Source organism: Nuphar pumila, chromosome 7 (genome assembly GCF_984573655.1).
Source record: "Nuphar pumila chromosome 7, dmNupPumi1.hap1.1, whole genome shotgun sequence".
NCBI lineage: Eukaryota > Viridiplantae > Streptophyta > Magnoliopsida > Nymphaeales > Nymphaeaceae > Nuphar > Nuphar pumila.
This window is the reverse complement of record NC_143255.1, coordinates 112811411-112837680: the sequence shown is the minus strand read 5'-3', so window position 1 is coordinate 112837680 and position 26270 is coordinate 112811411. Positions and strand designations below refer to the sequence as shown.

Below are 26270 nucleotides of genomic sequence, written 5' to 3'. Positions count from 1 at the left end.
GACCAAACCCTATAGGGTCCAGGTATGGTGATAAATAAGACCTTATTAAGACCTGGGTCCCCACCGGAAGGTCCGATTAATACATGGATCCGGATATAGTTTGTGAAATTTTATATAAGACCCAGGCCTGACTCGAGTTCCGATTAATACCTGCAATTTTTCAATGTAAAAATGATAAAAATTATTATTTTACTAGGTATGGTCTGGGTCTGGTTCATGTAGTTATTATCGGGTCCAGGTATGGTTTCTCTTATAGTGGACCGGATTAGACTCGGGTTCAGACCCGATACCATACCCAAAAATTGGATCCAAGTCTGGTTCCAAGGTCCAAACCAAACCCAACCCGTTGACACCCCTAACAGATTTGATCACAGGAGATAAGAAGAGAGAGAGTGAGAAAGAGAGAGAGAAAGAGAGAGAAATTCACAAATGGCTGGGGCGGCACTTCAATACTCGACCTCCAAAACCCTAAACATTATAAAGTAAAAACATATACATTTTACAAGAATGCCATTAATGAGATCCTATTTAACATGTGTTGCATATAATATGCGTATGGATCTGGATCCAGATCCATACGCATATGCAGACTGTATTCTAACACCCTCCCTCAAGTTGTACGTGATTTTGGAGAATGTACAACTTGCTCTTCAATAGCCAAAATTGACGTCTTGTTAATCCCTTGGTAAAGAGGTCTGCCACTTGATCTTCTATTCGAACATGACGCAATTCTATCTCCTTCATCTCGACTTTCTGCCGTATGAAATGTTGATCAATCTCAATGTGCTTCGTTCTGCTATGCTGGATAGGATTACATGCAATGTTTATTGCGCTTTGATTGTCACAGAAAAGAAATGATCGAATAATTGTCTCCCCAAGATCACTCAATAAGTGTCTAATCCATGTGGCTTCTGCCGTGCCTGCAGCCATCGATCTGTATTCAGCCTCTATACTCGATCATGCCACTGCCTTTTGTTTTCTGCTGCTCCAGGACACTAAATTGTGCCCAATATAAACACAATATCCAAAGACAGATCGTCTCTCATCTGGATCCCCTGCCCAATCTGCGTCTGTATAAGTGATGAGTGCATGTCCTCTATGCAGATTATCGTTCATGTGATAAACAAGTTTGTCTCCTATAGCTCCTTTTAAATAGCGTAGAATGCGCTTCACAGCTTCCATATGACCCTCCGTTGGAGCATGCATAAACTGGGATACCTGATTGAGAGCATAAACTATATCAGGTCTGGTAAAGGTCAAGTACTGCAACATCCCCACGAGACTTCTATACGTTGTAGGGTTGATACAAAGATGACCATCTTCAGAGCTCAGCCTTTGATGTAATACACTAGGAGTGCTGACTGGTTTGCAATTCGTCATCCCTGCTCTTTCCAGAAGGTCAAGAGTGTATTTTTGTTGCATGAGTGTCAATGTGTCTTGTTGTCTGTCAACTTCCACACCAAGAAAGTACCACAACTCCCCTAAATCTTTCATCTTGAAAGTTTTCATTAGAAACTATTTCACGTCTTGCACATGACCATCTGAGCTCCCAGTGATCACAATGTCATCAACATATATAAGAAGAAGTATAACAATGTCTGCCTTTTGGTAAATAAAGAGTGAGTGATCTAGAGAGCATCTTCTAAAACCATAACTCTGAATCTGCATAGAGAAACTTTCAAACCAGGAACGGGACGCCTGTTTTAACCCATACAGAGATTTCCTTAGTTTGCACACCCAGGCAATAGGATCCTTCTCGGCATAACCAGGTGGTTGCTCCATATACACTTCTTCCTTTAAGGTTCCATGCAAAAATGCATTTTTAACATCCATCCGGCTAAGGCTCCAACCTTGATCGACTGCTAGGGATATGATAATACGAATAGTACCCATTTTGACTACGGGACTAAAAGTTTCATCGTAGTCTTCACCATATTGTTGTGTGAATCCTCGAGCAACAAGTCGCACCTTATATCTGTCAATACTTCCTTCAGGCTTATATTTTATTTTATAAACCCATTTTGAGCCAACTACATTCTTTCCTTCGGGCCGAGGGACTATTTCCCAAGTCTGGCATTCATGAAGAGCTTCCAATTCTTCATTCATAGCTTCAGTCCAATGACGGGATTGAAGAGCTTGATTAAAACAAGTGGGTTCATCCTGTTTTGTGAGCTGAGACATAAACAACTAGAAATCAAGGGAGAACATAACTCACCCATCGTTGAATAGGATGCTTAATGTGTGACGGCCTTTGAGCCGAATCATTGGCGATGCTTTCCTCCACATTCCTCGGCTCTGTATTTATGCTTCGTCTAGTGTATATCTGTCCAGAGAAACGCTCTACTGGGGTTGGCTCAACTGGAGATAATTCAACATGCATTTGTGAGTCATTCAACTCCCTACTCAAGCCGAAGGAAGAACAATTTGTTTGACATGTTTCTCCTGTATTAGCAAAAAGATTTGCGCTCATCCATGGATCATATACTTCTAATTCTCGATGTGGCAACACTGCAGAGTCATTGACCTGAAAATTTTGTTCGTCAAAAACAACATTTCTGGAGGTCCTAATACGTTTTGTAATAGGGTCATAGCATCGATAACCTTTGTATTCAATTGCATACCCAACAAATCTGCACTTGACAGCCTTGTCCTGAAACTTATTTCGCAGAGATGAATCAATATGTATATAACATACACAACCAAAAACATGCAGCTCATCGTAAGAGGGATGTTGCCCAAATAAAGTATAATAGGGAGATTTCCGATCCAAAAGTATCATAGGAAGACGATTTATGATATGAACAGATGTGTGAAAAACTTCTGTCCAGAGACTAACGGGCACATTGCTATCATGTAACATGCTCATCGCGCTCTCGACAATATGTCTGTGTTTCCTCTCCGCAACCCCATTTTGTTGAGGAGTATGAGGGCAAGAAACATGTCGGCTTATTCCTTTATCCCGAAGAAAGGCAATAAACTCGTTCGACGAATACTCGCCTCCACCATCACATTGTAAATGCACAATATCACAAGCAAACTTTGTTTTGACCATCGAATGGAATTCCCGAAATATTTGAAAAACTCCATGCTTGTGTTTTAAGAAATATATCCAAGTATAACGGGAATAGGAATCAATAAAGACAACATAGTAACGACTGCCAGAAAGAGAAGGAATAGGTGCGGGTCCCCAAACATCGGAACAAATAATCTCAAATGGCTTTGAAGCTCTTTTATTTATAATATGAAAAGGAAGAACATGGCTTTTGCAGAGTTCGCATGAAGAACATTTATTATTATTATTATCAAAAAATGAACTTAAACTAGACTCTGGAAGGAGACCATCAGATACAAGATTTTCAACGAAACCTCGATTACAATGTCACAAACGACTATGCCAAATATCTGGCTTATTACAATGAGATGAATTAAAAACTTCCAATGAAGGAAAAAACAAAGACTCTGAAGGTGAAGACATTGAAGAATGCTTGGACGACTTCAACTGGAGGACTGAGACTGAGGGCAAAGACACTGAAGGAATCTCCTTGAAGACGTACATGTTTCCTTGTCGCTCCCCCTTAGCGAATGTCTCCTTCGTTCGTAGATCCTTAACATAAACAGAAGAGGGAGTAAATTCGACGGAAGAATTCTTATCGTCAACAAGTTTAGCCACAGAAACAATGTTCTTTTTAATATTAGGAGCAAGAAGGACATTTGACAAATGAAGTGAGGATTTTGACATAGGGATATGTGCATTGCCAGTATGACTAATGGAGTGATAAGTTCCATCTCCCGTAACTATACTACTTTTTTCAAAATAAGGCAATAAGTGAGATAACTTACCCTCATTACCCGTAACATGTGTGGCGGCACCTGAATCAACATATCATTTACCTTGTTCATTCTGCTTGATCGTCATCTGTGACAATGCTGATAACAAAAGTTGTTGCACATCTGTGGATGGCACTTTTGTGTCCTAGTTGATTTATTCTCAATTTTGTTTATTTTTCCTCTATTCTGTGGATTGAACCAACAATCAGCTTTCACATGTCCTCTTTTGTTACATAAGAAACAAGTGGGCACTCTCCTCTGATTCCCTGTATTAAAAGCCCCTGAAATATTAGGTGTAGGCAAGATACCACGTCCTCCCTGCCCGAAACGTCCGCGGCCTCTGCCTCCTTGATGCCCTCCATTCCCTCGTCCAAATACTACAGAAGTGTCCATGGCCAAAACTGAATGAGGACGAGCTGATTCATTTCCTTCTGCCATTTGCTTCATAATCATCTCATGCTGAAGAAGTTTCGCTTGGAGGTCGTCAAAAGTAGGCAAGTGAGGGAGGCATGATAAAGCTGTGGTAAACATGTCAAAATCAAGACCCAATCCATTGAGAAGTTGTTGAACTTTATCTTTATCTGCAATAGCACTTCCAACAACAGCCAATTGATCAGTAATACTCTTCAAGCGGCCTATGTATTCCATGACTGTCATGGAGCCTTTCTTCAAACTTTGAAATTCATGTTTTAAGTACATAACTCGGGCTTCTGATATCTGAGAGTATGTCTGAGACAGCTTACTCCACAGATCTGCCGCAGTGCAATCATCTGAAAGAGTAACCAACACTTCTTGAGTGTTGACGTAATATAAGCAACCAAAGACTGATCCCGCTTCCTCCAAGCTGTATACTCTGGATTCTTAATAGAAATGGTAATTGTGTCACCCTTCTCATCCTTGGTTTCTTGCAAAATAAGTTGTGGTAGTATAGGAACTAAACCACCCAAATGTTCATCGAGATCCTGACTCCGTATAAAAGGAAGGATTTGCCTCTTTCAGGTCAAAAAATTAGAATGAGTAAGTTTTTCAGTAACGAGTTGACTCAAGAAATTGGCAGAGGGGCCAGATGACGAAGAGAAGTCCATAGCAGTGAAATGATGAATAAGCAAACAAGATGAATGGGAAGAAAATAAAACAGATTTTGAGATCACTTAATCAATCAGTAAACCTTGAATAAGGCATATACCTGTACTACCAAAAGTGTTGCACAAAGAACACTAAAACAGCAATAAAACAATCGTTGGTGTTTAGGAAAAGATGGAACCAACACAGGTCTAAAAACCAGTTGTTGATGTTGAGGAAAAGATGGAATGAAGAAGATAAAGGTACCAACTTTCAGAATATGAAATTTCAGATTCCGAAGATAAGATTTCAGATAAGATAAAGAGAAGATGTCACGCTGGGTTTGTTGTTCATGCTGGGTTTGCTGTTCACGCTGGGGTTGATGTGAAAGCTGAAGAACCACGATCTCACGCTGGCTTGTTGTTCACGCTCCTCACGCTGGAACTGTTCATGCTGGGCCTTGAAGAACCACGATCTCACGCTGTGTTGCTGGGCTTTGAAGAACCACGATCTCACGCTGGGTTGTTGTTCACAAGAACCACGATCTCACGCTGGCTTGTTGTTCACGCTTCTCACGCTGGAACTGTTCACACTGAGCTTTGAAGAACCACGATCTCACGCTGGAACTTCTTCACGCACAGGATTAACCTGAGCTCTGATACCATAACAGATTTGATCACAGGAGATAAGAAGAGAGAGAGAGAGAAATTCACAAATGGCTGGGGCGGCACTTCAATACTCGACCTCCAAAACCCTAAACATTATAAAGTAAAAACATATACATTTTACAAGAATGCCATTAATGAGATCCTATTTAACATGTGTTGCATATAATATGCGTATGGATCTGGATCCAGATTCATACGCATATGCAGACTGTATTCTAACAACCCCTACATAATATTGATGGTAACCAATTAATTGTGGTTAAGATTTAGACAAAGGTGAACATCTTTGTACTCTGGGATGTAATGTGAGTGGAATAATTGTTTAACAATTATTATTCAAAGATGAGATATACCCCAGCCATGATCTGTTAGCCAACAATCTTCCTACTTTACCTTGATAACTCCACTTCATATTGCCTAACAATGTTTTGAGAGGGGAAAACAAAGGTTTCATCTTGCACCACTATCATAGGTGCTACAGTTTATTGCAAAAGAAGGGCATATATGGGACAGCTCTGGTAATACATCATATTCACTGCTGGTAACTATTGGTTGTATATTTTGAATATATTGTGATCTAATACAAATTAAAAAGGTAAAATAGCCTGATGTTTTTAAACATTAAAAAATTGGAAATATTGTGATAACTATGTTACATGGACTTTTCTTAGAGCCCACACCCACATCGACATGACTCGACGCAGATTCGGTCAACTGCACCCAAGTTCAAAATTGTCCAAAAATTGGATTTGGTCAACAGTGACAGAGTTTTGTCAAATTTCAGAAGGTAAATTTTTTAAAAAGAAAGGAAAAGGGGTTAGGGCATGGCAATATCGACTCCAAACCCTCCCCTCTTACCTCTCTCTCCCCCTCCTTTTGCTGTCCCTCCCCCTTTCTCTGCCTCCCCTTCTTCTTCTCCTCCTCCTCCTCCTTATCCCTTTCTTCCTCCTTCCTTTTCTCCCCTCTCTCGCTCTCTCAGTATTTTGTAACACTTAGACTTGAGCCAGACCCAGATCTGATTGAGATATGAGTTGGACCAGGAATCAGACCTCGGTCAAAGATGACCCGGATCTGAACTAGACATCAGTCAAAGTATATCCAATCTAACCATGTTATATATATAGACATGTTTATATATAGACACACACGTATACACTACCTGCACCCACGGTTTTTGAAATTGCCTAGTCGCTGAATCCGCACCCTCACCTATGTGACATAGTGTGATAATATAGTGAGCAGTGTTGTTAAAATCGTGCCTCACCTTGAGGCACGGCCCTTTGTGCCTTGAGGCGCATGTCTGAGGCATAAATGACATGCGCCTCATATATATCGACCCAAATTTAGGGATAAATAGAGGGAGGCCTAATCTGAACAGAAATGCAATCTGAGCAGACTCTCCAAACGGCGTCTCCGGCAGAAACCTCCCCATGAATTCTTCGATAATCGTCTTCTCCTTCTTTAGAAGCATGGAAGGGACGAACCTGAGGAAGAAGGGGAACCAGATGGTTGGTGATGGTCGAAATTCTAGCTAAGGCCTTGAGTTCGGTTTCAGGAGCACCTCCCAGAGAGAGAGAGAGAGAGAGAGAGAGAGAGCACACTGGTTCAGCAGCAAGACACCAAAATGGTAAGCCTTTTTGTATGGTGTTCACATTAAAAACATCGCTGCATGGTGGACATGCAGCAACCCGTTTGATAGCCACCTATCTTAGCATTTCACGGACACGGCATTTTGGTGTAGATCTATCACAGGGACACGGCATTTTGGTGGTGTGTCCTAATGACATGAGTGGAATGGATAGGCTTGGACACGTGAACATGGACACCGACACGTATAGATAATATTTTATTATTGTTTATTATTTATTATTATTTTAAAGGTTTATTTTAATAAAATGCATTTTTTAACATTAAAATTATAAAAATTAGTTTTTTATTAATTAAAAACTTTAAAAATTTGTCCTCATATCTTATTTTTCAAAACATTTTCAAACTTACGAGTCGAACCTGCTCATGCGTCCTCCTGTCGACAACGTGTCTTTCTAACATACATTGAGATGGATGGTCATCAGCAGTGGAGCTGTATGCTAAACATGCAGCACCACTACATAAAAAATGAACTCGTATGCATAACCTGATGCCGTCAAAAGTGTGGCACGTATCCATGACACTTTAAAAATATCGCGAGAAAAATACAACATTTTAGAGTTGTTTAAACAATCAAAATATCATGATACTTTCAACAAGTCGTGATATTACCACTCAAATGGATGTTGATGGATCGAGTTTTGATGCAGCGATGGTGCAATATTTTCACGATAATGATGCCGATACTGCTGCTTCTCAATGCCACGGCAGACGTAGATGGTTGCTGATACAATGAAAGGATCGGCTCTGCACTACCGATGGGTGGCTGTGGGTGCCACTTCCCTTTTATGATGCACAGCTATGCACTATCAGACAACCCCCCGAAAAAAAAGTTTCGTTGAAGAGAATAAAAGGTAGGATCAATGGAATCCAGGGAACAATGTATTAAATGGAATGGCAGTCTTACGCTCTAGTAATACGAACAGATAGAAGTAAAGCAACAAGCTTAATAAAAAAAAGATAGTACTGCCGGAATGAAGACAAATGAAAAGGAATGAGCAAAACTTTGTAAAGGAAATGGCTGGAAGGAAAAGAAAACCAAAACAGAAAAGACGGTTGCGTTTTCAGTATTCTCCCCTCTCACTAAACTCTCACGAAACCTTAGGCAACTTATTTAAAGGACTTCAGTTTGGATCCAGGTCTCGGGTCTGGACCTGGACCCGAAACAACATCCGCGTGCTGTTGGGTATGTGATGTTTGGGCCTGTTCTGCATCATTCTCCTTGGGTTGGGAAGAAGTCGGCTCTGACAACTTATTGTCACCACACTGTTCACAATTCCATCTAAAAGTTTGGCCAAGTTTTGGGCATGAACATTTAAAAATTGCATTCTGCCTAAGATAATGTAGCACTCGGTGATATTCATTGCAACTTGTAAGTGATCGAAACTCCTCATAATCGCCACAAGGTATGTAAAGAGATCTAGTAGCTGCAGTGCCATTGAAGGTGCTTGAATCACTGTGGCTCCCCATAGTTGCATACTGTCCTCCAGAAAAAAAAGTTCATCAGCTGATTCACCCCATAACTTCTGAAAAAACTTAGCCAGCTCATTTGCAAATGGAATGATTCTGTCACCAAGATGTTCAACGATCAAAGATACCAAGTTTGAAACTACCACCTTCGATTCAAACATTTGCACCGCTCCAAACAACTTGAAACACAGACTCCAACACATTGGGAAACAATCAAAAGGACCTAGTTCGTAACAGTTATCATCATCAATAAGGGAATACAGCGACCAAATTGTTGCAAGTTTAACTGCTAGATTTCTATCCTGGAGCAAGATAATCAAAGCATACCACACTGGTTTCCTTAAGCCGCCTTTGATCTCTGAAACCCATTTTCCAAAAATACATGCAACTTTTCGATGTATAATTTGCTGATTATGATGGTTATTTGAGAGTTCAAGAGACAAAACCCCTTCATACCAAGTCTTGAAGCTATGACATTTTGACAGTTCGTGATATGTATGTCCAACAGAACCATAGGCAGCTTCCTTAAGAAACAAGGCAGTCAGTATTTCAGGTTTTGTTGCTGAGAATCCAATCATTGCTACATGAAGAGTGGAAACCACAAAAGGGCCAAGAAGATTACTATGATTTTCAAACAACGTAATGAACAGAGCTTCAACACAAGGCGTGAGCTTTTCAGTTTTCTGCAACAGATCCTGCTCTTGATGGAAGCTTTCAGGATCTCGATTCCACTCCTCTAAGTCATTTGTTTCAGGTCCGATAATGGCCTTACTTGATAGCTTTATTGGCTTCTTGAGGAAAGCCTCAAAGGTAAGAGATTGCCTGACTGATTATTTCAAGACCACCATTTTTCCCCTTGATATATTATCATGGAAGACCTGCCGCTTCTCGCACCATCTCAAGTAGAGGAGGACTGAGAGTAATGTTGCAGCCAATTCAGCAACAGTTGCAAAACGTTGTTTTTGTTCACTGATTGGTTGAAACAGTTGTTGATGGTCCCGCTCCCGAGGACCCAAAGGATGGTTCCCGGGCCCGGGTCCTGTTTCCACGAACTTGGGTCTGGACCCTCTTGGGTCCGGGCCCGTCCCCAAGGGTTCCCCTGCTCCCTCATGATCACTTCTAGTGGAGCATGTGCAGATGAAAGGTTGATGATAATTTGAAACAATATTTGTAGTTTTGTCACTACCACCAAAGCAATCTAAAACAAAGGGCAAGCACAGATGCCCTTATGAAGTTATCAACCTCACGTATTCTGTTTGTTGACTGCTTTGCCTGCTTTAGCCGAGAAAGCAGTACTTGTGCTGACAATGCAATTGCGTGCAACTCCTCATCCCTATGTGAAGATCCTTGATTCGGCTGGAGCGGAGGACTCGAATCAGAATATGGAGGGAGAATCGAAGGTATGGTGGTGAATCGGGCAAGCTGAGGGTGCATCGGCTGACCCGTTTCCGCAACGATAGGGTTGCCATGGGTTGCTGTCTTCTTGCTTCCATACGCAGGATCCTCGAAAATTTTTGCCTTCCCGGGTTGTGCAGCCACGCCTCGATCGGCAGCCAGGCCCAGCGCGATGCTAGGACCATGCTGGCATGACCCACCATATGGGACCATCCCAGAAGCTCGCGGCCACGGGCCTGGACCTTCAACAGGACCCAACGTGAAGTTGGGATCCTGCAGAGCAGGTCCGGCTAGTTGTGCAGCCGTAAGGGCTTGCTGCAGAGAAAGGGAAACACCTAGAGGAGGCGGCGTACCTACGTAGTTCCTCTGGTTCGCCTGGAGCGGAGGAGGCAACTCGGAATAGGGAGGGAGAGCCGACGTTGGAACTTCGTCTTGGACAGGCTGAACATGAATCGGCTGGCGACCCTAATTTGCCCCCTGCTTTTGGGTTGACACTGCACACCCCAAAGACTATAGGAGAGATCCGTAGCTTCCACGGATTAGCTACTTTTTACCGACGATTCGTGAGAAATTTTAGCACCCTCATGGCCCCCATCACGGAGTGTCTAAAGGGTACTAGTTTTAATTAGACGTCTGCTGCCGGAAAAGCCTTTACGATTATCAAAGAAAGAATGTGATGCAAAGCATCCAGAGACAGAAGCGAATTTGGATCCAAATCCAAATATCCAGACCGTTCTGGACATCGCTACCCAAGGTGATCCACACGCTTGCAGGACGTCCCTAGTCCTTGTGGATCTCTCAGTTAGCCGATGTTCGTCGTGCTCCTTTTATTGTCTTGATTCCGTTGAGGAATCGTATTTTGGACTTTGTTTTAGCAATAGTTATTTTATGTATTTTTTTTATTTTTTTTAGGAGTCGGATTCTACAGATTCAGATAGTTCTGGTACCCTGCAGGATCTTTTTGTGATACTAGAGGGTGTATGGGGTCCAAGGGTAGTTTTTATTTTTTCACAAATTCGCTTCTCTCTTGGTGTTGGTGCAAGATCCAATTCGCAGCCTATTTGGATCCGGATCTTGATCCGTCTTCATGAAGGGGTCCTAAGTAGCACCACTTTAGTATGGTCCATCTTGAACCTCATTTGAATTCATGTTGACCAGCCCAAAGTCAAAAATGGACTGTTGGTGGAGTTATTAGCATTTGACAAAATCTAAGTTTGCACACTTGTTTTTGGTGCAAAGCTTGGGAAGGCCAAGATCTCTTTATTGTGGCTCTTTCCAAGCAACCTAAGCCCTTAACTAGGGAGGTAGACCAAGGGGTGAGGGGTCTTGTTCAATTTCGAAATTGGTAGTGTGGCTGGTTCTAGAGTGAGAAAATTCAAGTTTTTGGTGTGGTTGGTGCTAAAAGGAAAGCTATCTTAGTGTGAAAGAAAAAACCGAACTTCGTTTTTGTGTGGAAGGTGCTCTTGTGAAGAGGTTCTATTCGTGGTGGTTGTTCTAAGTTTGTTCGTGGTGATTGTTCATTCATCCCTACTGTTCGTATCTCTCTTGTGGCGGCGGTTGCTTTCCAACGACGGCCATTATCGATTTCAGCCCGGATATCTCTATCGATTCTTCGTTCTATTTCTTTAGCTACTTTTATTCGCATTTGTTGTGATTGTTCATGATTTGATGTTGCTAAATTGTATTAGACCATTAAAGAGTTGCGAAGGCATGTTAGAAGTATTTTTTCATGTTAAAACTTGTCTCATTTGATCTTATGTTATTTCGGGTTGTTGATGTGTGTAAATGAACTCGGGTTCTTTCAAAAGGACCAAATCGTTGTTACGTGATAACAGAAACGTCTCTGCTAAAACATATGTGTTAGACTCAATACTGAACGGATTTTCGTGTTCTTTAGCTTCCTAGAAAGCTAAAACAATTTTCTACAACTTTGTAGTTGAAAGGTTTTTGAGATTCGTTCATTTGAACCCCTGAATCTGTCTCTCAAAGTCTCAGACTGATAGTCATCCACTGTCACCAGTTTGCTTCAGAACCAACTTAATAATGTTCGGTATTTTCTGATTATCTAGAGATTCCCTGAATGAAATTTCAATTTTTTTTATTCTGTGAAAAGTTATAATCTAAACCTACAACTTTCATGTTTTTGGTTTTGATTGAATCGTTTCTTAGTTACTTCAAAAATATTGATCTTTGTTTCTACTGTCGAATCTTTGAATTTTATTTTCTGAAACAATAATCCAAAAATTGCGAACTTTAGTGTTCTGGAAAGGTCTGGATCTAACCTTCATTTCGTCAGTTGTGAGTTTGTCCAAACTCCAACGTTTGAAGGGTCAAAATTCCCTTCAAACAGTCTACCCCCTGAATTTCGATAATCTGTGTTGGACTTGTTTAGCAGTCCCGGTGTCGAGTCCGTAGGGCGGTCGTTCTTGCTCTGAATCTAGTATTTTTGGATTCGTTGGAAAGTTGTGCGAATCACACATAACTTTCATTTGGATCTCCTCTGTCGAAACAGAGCGCACAGATCCCAAAAATCAGTTTTCCAGAGTTTTGTTCGGACTCTATATCATTTCAGCTTCCGCGTGCGTTTGGATCTTGGATCGTGGATCGGTGTGTACCGAGTCCACCGTAATATTGCATCATTTTGGTATCAGAGCGAGGGTTGTTGGATTTTTCAATCCGACACGATTCCTTGTATTGTGGGGAGTTCAAAAAAAAAATTAGGTACCATTCACCATGGCGAGTCGAATGGGCAGTCGAGGTCAAAATAATTTTAATAGGAGAAACGATGATCGTGACCATCGATATGAGGTGTGAGATCTGCAAAGACAACTGGCTGAGACTAATCGCCGAGTTGAAGATTTAACTCATCAAATGGCCGAGAATGTTAGATTTAACGATCGGCGTGAGGAAAGAAGTTTGCACAGTTCTCGAGAAAATCGAGAAACCCAATCATATGATTCTGATGATGACTTTGAGTCACACCGACGAAGTCCAGAGTGGAGAAATAACCTTCAGACTAGGAGATCCCATTGGGATTCAGGTTTGCGATTTGATATCCCAGAATTCAAGGAGATTGGAACTCCTGAAGAATTCTTAGATTGGATTCGCGAAGTTCGGGAAATCCTTGAATTTAAGGAGGTACCCGAAGATCGTCGTGTGGGATTGATATCCCTCAAATTAAAGGGTCGAGCTGCAGCCTGGTGGCGACAACTCAAACAAACGCGCAAACATCAGGGTCGTGCCCCGATTGAGCGTTGGGAGCACATGGAGCAGAAACTCCATGCTCAATTCTTACCATTGAACTATCACCGAGAACTTTATTAGAAATATCAAAGTCTGAAACAAGGAACCTGTTCGGTGGACCAATACACCGAAGATTTTTATGATCTCATTGCTCGAAATGACATTCGTGAGAGTGAAGAACAATTAGTTTCAAAGTATATTGGAGGACTGAACTTCCAATTACAAGATATGTTGAACTTCGTAGAGTGTTAGACTGTGTCTGAAGCACATCAAAAGGCATGTCAATGGGAGAGGTCTACCCAGAGAAAAACCTTGGTTAGGCCTAGTCCTGTGACTAGACCCGTAGCGCAGGCTCCTACGGTCCCCAGTGCAAAAGTTGTCCCACCCTACCGTCACCACAATGCTTCAAATCCACCTAGGGTTGCGAGCCAGAATGGTTCGATAGGAAACCAGATTAGAACCACTAGTTCGAGCACTCCCATCAAGTGTTATACTTGTGGGAAACCCGGTCATAAGTCCACAGAGTGTCGTGGCAAGGCCCTCTTCATCGAAGGATCACCAATTGAGGATGATTCGAGATTCGATCCAGAGTCCAATTCTGTTTATGATGAAGAACCAGAAGATTTTGAGGGAGATATTGAAGAAGAGTTTGTGGAAGAAGATGTGAGTTGTTGTGAGAACATGATTTTGATTGAAGCCATGATCAAGTTAGGTTTGAGTTGTAAGACTCATCCTCATCTGTATCAGATGTCTTGGCTCCAAAAGAGCATCGATGTTCGTGTCGACCGGCAATGCTTGGTCAAGTTTTCTATTGGAAATACCTACTTCGATCAAGTCTAGTGCGATGTGCTCCCTATGGATGCGAGCCATCTTATTCTCGGAAGACCTTGGCAATATGACCGAAATGTCATACATCATGGTAAGTTCAATGTCTATTCCTTCACTTTTGAGGGTAGAAAAATCAAGTTGCTTCCTTCAAAAGATTTGCCTCATTTGTCTTCCACTTCGTCATCTATGGTCCAAACCACCATTCCTGTTATGGTTCCTCAATCTCATGTTGTTACCCCCATTTCGCCTCATGAGTCCCTTAAGATCGCTGCATCTCAAATCAAGGGACCCAGTGTGTTCATCGTCAGGCATGAACCTCAAGATTTATTGAAATCTCATGATATCGCAAAGGATTCCCTAGCGGATCCTTCTCTCGAAGTCGGTAGTGATCCTATCGTTGAAGTGAATGAGGAATCCATGATTGAACCCTCACATGTATTTGAGAAAGTTTCGATGAGTGCGTTCATTTCTGATTTAGTCTTTGAAAAGTTGAGTGAAAGACCCATCCTTGTTAGAGAGTCCGATGAATTGTCCGACCTTTCTTCACTTTCTGACATAGAAGATCATGAAGAGTTGTCTCACATCATTTTTGACAACCCTTTATTCATGGAGAATACTGAAAGTTGTCCAAGCGGGTTCGAGGACAACTTCATCTTTGATAATCCACTCTATGGTGATGTTGATGAAGACATCAAAGCATTTGTGTGTCAAGATGTCATCGATGACTTCACACTTGTCATTCATAATTCTATTTGTGAGGCTGATGTCGAAATTGAAAAGCTCAATCCAAGCCTTGATGAGTTCATGGACATCCTTATCAGTGAACCCAACATTTTTGAAAACTCTCATGGTGAATCGATGGATGTTACAGTTTACCCCCGTGTTGCGTCTGACATGATTGTCGACATTGTTCTGACAAGTCTCATTAGTATATTCATTGTCGAGTCAACGGTCAAAAAGGTGAATTTTATTGATAAGAATCAACAAGACATGTGTGTCAATGAGCGCTTAAATGTTGAAACTCCTTTTGCGGAGTTGAATTTAGAGTCTCATTTTAGTCATGACGCAATAGGTCTAGTTGGCATAAAACCCCAAATCTTGTTTATGACCACCAGGGTTTAATGGATAATGTTGATTTTTTCTCTTTGATAAATCCTGATAGTACATTTGGTATGTTGTTACTTTATGTTGCTTGTGACTCATCATGTGATTTTCAAACCAATAGCGCAAAATTTGCAATTTTGAATCACATGCTATATAGTCAATTGATATATGTTTCTGACCCAAATTTTGGTATTATCTGTAGAGCGTTGATGCAAGGTAAAGTCATTAAATATAATGTCGTAGATGCTTTTGAGATTCAATTTCATTATTCTACTTTGTATTTGTCTGAATTACATTTTATAGAGCATATTGCATTGCATTGCATCAAATATTATTGTCATTCCAATATTGAATCTCTTGTCATGTTTATTTCACTTCTATTTGCCTTGAACAGTATCTACGTTGATTATATTTTGAACTTGTGCAGGGACTATGGAGGGATGCTTGAGCAGATACAGGCTCCGAGGACGAAGCCTTTCGACCCAGGGGGGAATGATGCAAAGCATCTAGAGACTGAAGCGGATTTGGATCCAAATCCAAATATTCAGACCCATTCTGAACATCGCTACCCAAGGCGATTCACACGCTTGCAAGACGTCTCTAGTCCTTGTGGATCTCTCAGTTAGCCGATGTTCGTCGTGCTCCTTTTATTGTCTTGATTCCGTTGAGGAATCGTATTTTGGACTTTGTTTTAGCAATAGTTATTTTATGTATTTTTTTATTTTTTTTAGGAGCCAGATTCTACGGATTCGGATAGTTCTGGTACCATGTAGGATCTTTTTGTGGTACTAGAGGGTGTATGGGGTCCAAGGGTAGTTTTTATTTTTTCACAATTTCGCTTCTCTCTTGGTGTTGGTGCAAGATCCAATTCACAGCCTATTTGGATCCGGATCTTGATCCGTCTTCATGAGGGGGGTCCTAGGTGGCACCACTTTAATATGGTCCATCTTGAACCTCATTTGAATTCATGTTGACCAGCCCAAAGTCAAAAATAGACTGTTGGTGGAGTTATTAGCATTTGACAAAATCTAAGTTTGCACACTCGTTTTTTGTGCAAAGCTTGGGAAGGCCAAGGTCTCTTTATTGTGGCTCTTCCCAAGCAACCTAAGCCCTTAACTAGGGAGGTAGACCAAGGGGTGAGGGGTCTTGTTCAATTTCGAAATTGGTAGTGTGGTTGGTTCTAGAGTGAGAAAAATCAAGTTTTTGGCTATGTCACATGGGTGCGAGTGCGGGTGCGGGTGCGGATGCGGGTGCGGGTGCGGATGCGGCGCAATTTCAAAATTTTTGGACACGGGGACTCGGCTATATATATATATAACAATAATTCTAGTAAACAATTAAAATTAAGTAGCCAAAACTATATAAGATAAAAGGATATTATCATTGTAAAGATATAATTTAAATTGACTTGTAATAGTAAACTTCAAGTCTGCAGTAAATTAAGTAGCCAAAACTATGACCTTAATTTTTTCTAAAGTTTCAATTTGGCACTCCCATTTCTTTATGGTAGTTCTTAAGCTAATACTTGTGAAACTAGTATTTTTTTAAACTGGAAAAGCATTTATTTAGCTACCTCAAATGGTTGGGTTACCTTTTATTGTGTTTTATACATATTTTTACATAAGTTGTGAAACAGTCACACAGACTGTGCACACAGTCTGTGCAATGCAGTCTGTGCACAGTCACACAGACTGTGCACAGTCACAGACTGTGTGCAGTGACTATGCAGTTGCACAGTCTGTGACTGTGCAACTGCATTGCACAGTCTGGTTATATATTAAAAAAAAAGATATATAAAAAATGTTTTTTTTGTCTTAAAAATGAACATTTTTGGACTCGGTCAAAGTTGACCGAGTCCAAAATGTGGACGGACTCGGCCTTGACTCGTTGACCGAGTCCGACTCGGCGTTGACCGAGTCCGGGCCGAGTCCGAAGCCGCACCCGTGTCGGGGCATGTCGACTCGGGTGCGGCACCTCCCTAGCCGAGTCCGTGTGACATAGGTTTTTGGTGTGGTTGGTGCTAAAAGGAACGCTATCTTAGTGTGAAAGAAAAAACCGAACTTCGTTTTTGTGTGGAAGGTGCTCTTGTGAAGAGGTTCTATTCGTGGTGGTTGTTCTAAGTTTGTTCGTGGTGATTGTTCATTCATCCCTACTGTTCGTATCTCTCTTGTGGCGGCGGTTGCTTTCCAACGACGGCCATTATCGATTTCAGCCCGGATATCTCTATCGGTTCTTCATTTTATTTCTTTAGCTACTTTTATTCGCATTTGTTGTGATTGTTCATGATTTGATGTTGCTAAATTGTATTAGACCATTAAAGAGTTGCGAAGGCATGTTAGAAGTATTTTTTCATGTTAAAACTTGTCTCATTTGATCTTAAGTTATTTCGGGTTGTTGATGTGTGTGAATGAATTCGGGTTCTTTCAAAAGGACCAAATCGTTGTTACGTGATAACAGAAACGTCTCTGCTAAAACATTTGTGTCGAACTCAATACTGAACGGATTTTCGTGTTCTTTAGCTTCCTAGAAAGCTAAAACAATTTCCTACAACTTTGTAGTTGAAAGGTTTCTGAGATTCGTTCATTTGAACCCCTGAATATGTCTCTCAAAGTCTCGGACTGATAGTCATCCACTGTCACCGGTTTGCTTCAGAACCAACTTAATAGTGTTCGGTATTTTCTGATTATCTAGAGATTCCCTGAATGAAATTTCAATTTTTTTTATTCTGTGGAAAGTTATAATCTAGACCTACAACTTTCATGTTTTTGGTTTTGATTGAATTATTTCTTAGTTACTTCAAAAATATTGATCTTTGTTGCTATTGTAGAATCTTTGAATTTTATTTTCTGAAACAATAACTCATGCCATTATAAAATTCAAAAATTCGTATAAGATTATAAAAAAATTCCAAAAATTGCGATCTTTAGTGTTCTGGAAAGGTCTGGATCTGACCTTAATTTCGTCAGTTGTGAGTTTGTCCAAACTCCAACGTTTGAAGGGTCAAAATTCCCTTCAAACAGTCTACCCCCTGAATTTCGATAATATGTGTTGGACTTGTTTAGCAGTCCCGGTGTCGAGTCCGTGGAGCGATCGTTCTAGCTCCGAATCTAGTATTTTTGGATTCGTTGGAAAGCTGTGCAAATCACGCACAACTTTCATTTGGATCTCCTCTGTCGAAACAGAGTGCACAGATCCCAAAAATCAGTTTTCCAGAGTTATGTTCGGACTATATCATTTCAGCTTTCGCGTGCGTTTGGATCTTGAATCGTGGATCGGTGTGTACCGAGTCCACCGTAGCATTGCATCAGAATGACTAGTGCCCATGTCTTAGCTCTCCCTGATTTCAATGCAATCTTTGAAGTTGAGTGTGATGCCTCTAAAGTGGGAATTGGTGTCGTCTTGAGTCAGAACCGCCGACCTTTTGCTTTCTTTAGTGAGAAGCTAACTCAGGCTAGGTGTCAATATTCCACTTATGATGTTGAGTTCTATTCCGTAGTACAAGCCCTTCGTTATTGGAGGCATTACCTCATTTATAAGGAGTTTGTCTTATACACGAATCATGAGGCATTGAAATACCTGAATAGTCAGAAAAAGCTTAGTGCTCGTCATGCCAAGTGGGTCAGCTTCTTGCAAGAGTACACATTCACGATTCGTCATCAATCAGGTACTCTGAACAAAGTAGCTAACGCTCTTAGCAGAAAAAACAGCCTTATGATGACCATGTCAGTGCAGGTCGTTGGGTTCGAGCAGTGCAAGGAGCTATACCCGACGGACCCTGATTTCCAGCAAGTCCGGGAAGAGTGCATCTCCTCTGATCACGCCGCCGACCACCGTTTTAGTATTCATAATGGTTACCTCTTTCGTGGGAACAAGTTATGTGTGCCTGACTTCTCTCTTAGGCTTCAGTTGATTTCTGAATTACATGAGGGAGGGTTAGCCGGGCATTTTGGGCATGACAAGACATTTGTTCTGCTAGATGAACGATACTTTTGGCCCAAAATGTGCAAAGATGTTGTCAAGTTCATTCAAGGTTGTCATGTGTGTCAAGTGTCCAAGGGTCATCGTCAAAATAGTGGTCTGTATACTCCGTTACCCATTCCTGAGCGACCGTGGGAGCACGTGTCCATGGATTTTATCGTGGGCCTTCCCAGAACTCCACGTCGTTTTGATTCAATTTTAGTCGTTGTTGACCGGTTCTCCAAAATGGCTATTTTTGTTCCGTGTAAGCGAACCACTAACACCTCTTTAGTCGCTTCCTATTACTTCAAGGACGTCGCTTGTTTCCATGGGTTACCCCGTACGATCACCTCTGATCGCGACACGCGTTTTATGAGCCATTTTTGAAGATTGTTATGGTCCTTATTGAAGACCAAGCTTCAGTTCAGTAGTGCGTATCACCCTCAAACAGATGGTCAAACCGAAGTTGTCAACCGCACCTTAGGAAACCTCTTACAGAGTTTAGTGGGGGAGAATGTCAAAACTTGGGATCTCGTATTGCCTCAGGCCGAGTTCGCATATAACAATTTCATCAATAGGTCTACAGGAAAATCCTCGTTCCAAGTGGTTTATGGTCGTTCACCCACCCATATAGTAGACCTAGCTCCTGTATCTAGCATACCTGACCCAGCTCCAAATGCCTTTGACGTTGTTGAGTACATGTGTGATATTCACTGACAAATCCGAGCCAAACTTGTGGAGAGCTATGAATCCTACAAGGCTTTCGTAGACCAAGGTCGTCGTGATGTCCAGTTTCAAGTCAGTCAACTAGTATGAGTTTACTTGCGTCCAGAGCGTTTTTCAGTAGGCACCTCCAGCAAGTTGAGTCCTAAGAAGTATGGTCCTTTTAAGGTCCTTCGGCGGTTGGATCTGAATGTCTACCTTCTTGAGCTGCCCGACGATTGGCACATTTCGCCTATTTTCAACGTGTCTGATCTATATGCTTACTGTGGAGACAACAAGTCGTCAGAGTCGACTTCTTCCCAACCAGGGGAGAATGATGCAGAGCAGGACCCTACTGGATCGGTACCACGTGACCCACACTCGGCCCAGGCACCACCCGATCCACTCCAAGGGACAGATGGTGGGATCCAGGAGCTGAATCCGATCCGGTCCACTGCACCACGACGAGGAGTTGATGTACCCTTACGTACTTATTCAAGAAGAGTGCAGGCACTTACGACCCAGGCCCAGTAGCAGCAGAAAGACATCTCGGGTCTGGTACTGGACCCGAGACCCGGATCTGATTGACCTCTTTAAAAACCATATTCTAGGGTTGCGAGAGGGGAGAGGATATTAAGAAAACGCAGCAGCCTTGTTTTGAGTAGTTTTCCTTTTGTCTTTTGTTTTTTTCTGTGAGAGCTTTCTTCATTTGATTTTCAAATTCTATCATTGTAGTTACTTACTTTCTACCCATTACTATTCAGTTTATTGTTTATTTTGAAAGTTCATTGGAATAAAATTCATACAACTATGTTATGGCGGTTGCTCTTTGTTTGTTTCTGCACCGTGCACGACGAGTGAGCCGAGTTCCTACCATTCAACACACAAGTGATGCAGCTGCATCAAGTTTTATCTGACATCCCACCGAATTCAACTCCGTTTGGTCGAATTCCGTAAGCCAAAACCACGCCCAATTACAATTGGATTCGGATTTGATCATATTTGATCCGAATTAGTTCTGACCTAAAATACTGGTCTGAATCACATCTGAATCCAAACATGAACCAACTAAGTGAATCGGAGTCCAATCTGAATGCATGTTTGGATCTTACTTGAATTATTCAAATATGGAAATAATATGCCAGACTTGGATTGGATATTTGATGATATCAGATCCATTTGCATCCCTAGTCCATAGGATGTTAGGTTGGTAAGTCTAAAATCAAACTGTGCATTGATGGTAGAGAAGATAGTTAGGGTAATGAATATCCTGTGTAGTTTTTTTCGTGGAACTCATTTAGAAAATAAAAATCAATAATTTTTTGTATAATTATGTGTTAGGAAAAAGTAATTATGTATAATAAATTTTTTGGTATTTATTTGAGATTTTTTATCTTATTGGTTGTTGCTTCATCAATAAAGCATTTTTTTTATTTGTATTTTTAGATATTTTTTAAAGTACTTTTTAAGTTTTCAAAAAAAAATTTGAGGCTTACGCTTTCCGCCTCGAGGCTTATGCCTCGCCTCAGTTTTTGGTGGAGCGCTTCGCTACGCCTCAACGCTTTTCACAACATTGATAGTGAGACTAGCATGATATTTCTATGTTCTCTACTTTTCTTATTTTCTATTTTAAAACATGATTTTTTATTTTTTCATGATTTAAAAAATTTATATCTTCTCTTTACGTTAAAAAACGTAAAACCTACTCCCTTTCTTATATTTTGCAATACTTCTACCAATTTTCTAATTTTTAGATTAAATTTCCTGATATTACTGGGAAACCCATAAAACCCCGACATTTTGACTTTGCCAAGGTACATCTGGGATCAACATATGTGGCTAGGAGTCATATACACCACAATGCCTTCACAATAACAAGGCAAACACAGACAATGATTTTACTTATTCACATTATCGAGTCTTGACATTGATGAGAGTTTTTACTACAAGACAATTTTCCCAACCAGACTCCAGTTTTTCTTACATCAAAGAACATATTAAAATAACACTATAACATTCTTTAGTCAATGCATCCATTGGAGAAATGTTGATAATTAAAAGGGGAAACTGCAACATGCCTTATCTTAATTATCCACACCCTTAGACAAAGATAGAGTTATGTGAAAATGTTTGAAGACAGCTATGAAAAAAAGATGGCAAAAATGCTTCCTCACTCTTGTTAAGTTGGTTGAGAAAAGCTCATCAAGTATATACACCTCCAAAAAGATGGGGGAAACAACCATTGCACTGCATAAGAAATACAAAACATGACACACAGTGCTGTCCAAGTCCTCTTGTTCAATGTATGATGATTCATTCAATTCGCTAAGATGGTTTGTGCTCTGAAGAAATTCTAGGTTCTTCATGCTACAAATTATACACTTACCATCACAATAAAAAGGAGGGGCATTTCAAATAGAAATTCCTGCCTATGAAACACTTCACTGAATTTTTAGCTGCAATTGTAAAATATTTAAGCAAACATGAGTTAGTTTTCACTTTTTTGTTTTTCTATTGTTTTCTAACCACCTGATCTGGAGTTAGAAATCGAAGGTTGTACCTTCCACTTCTTTTGTTTATCTGCTGTTTTCTAGTTCCTACAACATAAGTTATTCAGTCGTGAATCTTGAAACAGATGTATTGCTAGTTGTTCCCAACTGAAGCTAATGATGTAAAAGTTAGAACCAAGATTGTCATAAATGCCATTTTTTTTTACAATTTACTTTTCACTTTCTAATATTTATTAACATTTTTCCGTAAGTTTCCCACTTAACAGAAACTTACACTTTTTCCCCGTACAGGAACCTATAACAAATAGTTCCATCTGTAACAGAGCAAGTATCAGTTTTGTGATAAAAACAAACAAGGAAATTTCTCAGGAGACATATTTTTGAAGTATTTTATATATCCTTGGAAATTTTGGCAACTTCAGCAAGATATGACGAAAACTTTATAGAGTCAAGATTTTGAATTTCTCAATGGATCCAAACCATGACCGCAGAACCATGAAAAATTCTAAAAACAAAAAAAGAAAAGAAAACAAGATACTTGTAAATCGGGAAAGAAATATTTGATCAAGATAAATAGTTCTCCCTATTAATTGTGAAATACAAAGAGAGAAAATAGGATTTTAGACGTAGTTAATATCCGTAAATAAAGAAGAGTGTTTTCCAAATAGTATACAGAAAAGGTGTACTTCAAGTGCCCAGAACTAATACAGGAAATTCTAATGTGCAATATTACACTTTGATTCTCTGCACAAACAAACAAAACATTAAACTAGCAGCTTTGCTCTAATAGGAAAGAAAAGTCTTATCTCAATATTCTATTGAAAATACACCATTCTATAATGAGTTTCCACTGCATTTAACCTTCCAATATATAGATAGAAGAATGGAGAGTGAGGTAACCTCACCATGCAACTCAATAACTATAAGAACAGTTAAGTCAACAACTGTAAAAGGGTTATCGACTTATTGTAATAATACTGAGGCTGGAAGATGAACCAGGAAGATGAAATGCAACGTGCTACCATGCCTTCACTAGAAACAAAAGAATGGCATCTACTTGGTCCTGAGAAAATGTAAAAATTCCAAAACAAAAACATTTTCTGACAGCATATTTATGAACTTTGACAGTCATTCTAATCAAATAGACGACATGCATGAAGTTTATTAAGGAATGCAACAGGTAGCTGACTGCATGTTACAATGCCAAAATGATTAACAGGTAACCTAAATTCTGGACATACAATGTATCATGTATAACATGGAATAGCTAATTCTTGCATGCAAGTAATTCTGAATATAGTTCCAAGCAAAAAGCACACTGTCCAGAAAAAGAGGGCTCAAAAAATACCTGTATGATTCCCTTCACGCGCCATACGTTATGCTTCAAAACTACTATATGTGAATCATTAGGGTGCATCGAACGCAACTCCTGTCTTACAGATTCATTACTTGCATTGTGCTCTGTCGACAATTGGATGGGCAGGACCTCCCCTGTTGCCTTGACTAGCCTCCCCAAAACAGCACGAGAGTCGCCCAGGTTGGCAACATATAGCATGCCATCGCATATCACTCCAGCCAGACAACACGATCCAACTGCGGCAATCTGAGGGTTGGTAGGCCACTGTTTGCAAACAAGAGAGCAAAACCCTTCTTCCGTCGCGAGGAATGCCTTCCTTATGACATCTGCTGACATAGACTGCTGCTCCGACGTGAATTCTGCACATAACTAATCCCTTTCATTCACAGCGTGCCATCATTCAAATAAATCACTTTTACCGTTCAACTCGAACAAGAACCCCAAAAATTGTTTTCTCACAAAGCAAATGAGATTGGGATGATCAAAGAATTGAAAAGAAAACTAAATCAGACGAGCATAAATTCAGTATTAAACGACATACCCATGTAGTGAACCGATGATTCAATAAAGTAAGAACCAACAAACCGACGATTCACACTCGGGTCATAGTAGTATCAAATTTACCACCATGAATAGAAAACCATAAACATTAAGGAAAAAAACTAAAAGTAAAACAACTACAAATATGATTATCTCTTCTTACCAACAATCAGATCTATAAAATTCCACAAAATCAAGGAATTAACCCAACAACAATGAAAACGCCAAATTGGATCCCACTACTTTATGAGATACCCATTACGAATTAAGCCGCCAAAAAAGACACCCACATCACAAAAGCGTAATAAAACGTATTAATGCAGCGAGATTCCGCTCTGAGAAAACTTACTCTTTAAGTGGTGGAAGAGATGATCGTTGATGTACCGCGACGTCTCGGGGCCACCGTGGCCATCATACACCCCAAAGAAGGTGCCGCAGGGACCGGATTCGAGCGAGCTCAACGCCCCCGACTCGATCTGGCTCTGATCCTCGAGGAGGTTGTTGGCCTGGACTACGGCCATCGAGAAATCGCCATTCCAATGCTGGCCGGAGTCCTTGTACCAGAGTAGCCCGTCCTGCCGGCCGACAACGGCAGCAGCGTCCGCCCCTCCGGCACCGCCCGCCCTAGCATTGGCGTATCGATCGGTCGCCGATGGCCGGCAGCAGGCGCTCACAAACTTCATCAAATCTGATAACATCCCTCATCTCACCCAAATCGGCCTCCAATTTCTGTCTCTCCGCATCAAAAACGAAGGCGCCGAGAAGAAAACCAGCAAACGTTTCACCAATAAGCCCTAGAATGATAAGATGGGGGGGCGCCAACGGATATCCTTCGTCTCTCCTCCCCTCGTCAACGGATCACACCGGCAGCGAAGGAGGTGGAATTGTTTGCAGAGAGAGGGAGACGCTAAGTTTTTTTGGGTGGTGTTGTAGACCAATCTTTTTTGGGTGTTTTTGTATCTCTCGCTTTTCCTTCCTTTCTCTTTTAGCAGACAAAACCCAGAAAAACAAACACAGAGAGAGAGATCCCCACAAAACTTAACGCCTGTGGCAGGTTCACAAGAGAAGCAAGAGAGAGAGAAAGTGTAGAGAGAGAGAACTTTTCAAGTTGGACTTATCTTGAGGGACAGGCGAACTCTCCAATTGGGGTGATGACAAAAAAGATTGGTCTAAATATCATTTTTAACCTTTGGTTTGTAGAAAATGACTAAATGAGGGTAGTTTAGTAATTTCATTGTACATGACTGTGGTCGCTGTTTACCGTTTAAGTTAAAAGTAGGATTTGAAATATCTTTAAAAAAAAAATTTACTAAATGAGGCTCTTTTTAGGAACATCAAGCAAAAGGTGGTATCCTGAAATGGAAATTTTCCTTAATCTTTTGATTTACTTTTCCATTGCCATTGCCATTGCAATTTACAAGTGTGTAATAAATAAATAAAAGATGGTAACCATTATCATCATCAGGCTTTACCCCATTTAAATGGGTTCAATCTGGCAAATCCTTCCCTGACTTGTTTTGCTCGCCAATGGTCGAGGCAACATCTGTATAATCTGCTTGTTTTCTCTGAATAAAACTTTATCCTTTTCTCTCAAGAAAAAAACAAAGTACCAGCAATATAGATGAAGTTTTTTTTTTTAGAGAGAAAGCAATGTAGATGAAGTTAAAACACCTAAGCAAAAAGCCAGTGATGGGTCTCCCTAATTATTGCATTGTTGGCCATTAATATGTGCTTTTACTGTATTGACATAATTGATTGATTATGCTTCAAGATCATTCATTCATTGGTACATCTTGGTGTTTGCTTTGTGGTATTACGATGCATTTTCCGATCATGTCAAGTCTGACCACTATGAAGAGTTTATGAAACCTCTGCACTTTTCTTATGATTTCAAACAATCCTAGAGTTGATTATCAAGGGCATTGTGTCATGGAGTATATACAAAATGGTTAACATAAA

At 40.6% G+C, this 26270-nt stretch overlaps 1 protein-coding gene across 2 annotated transcripts in view; it reads right to left on the bottom strand.

Moving 5' to 3' along the window:
* The window catches only part of LOC149832976 (putative protein phosphatase 2C 60), a 41140-nt gene extending 15712 nt beyond the window's left edge, over positions 1-25428 (bottom strand). For both annotated transcript variants that reach the window (XM_090014815.1, XM_090014816.1), the window contains exons 1-2: positions 24661-25428; positions 23763-24130 (exon numbers count right to left, since the gene is read on the bottom strand). In XM_090014815.1, coding sequence (XP_089870941.1) covers positions 23763-24130; positions 24661-25009 — 717 coding nt within the window. In that variant the 5' untranslated portion in view covers positions 25010-25428. The remainder of the gene's footprint in view (positions 1-23762; positions 24131-24660) is intronic.
* Between the last annotated feature and the right edge of the window lie 842 nt (positions 25429-26270).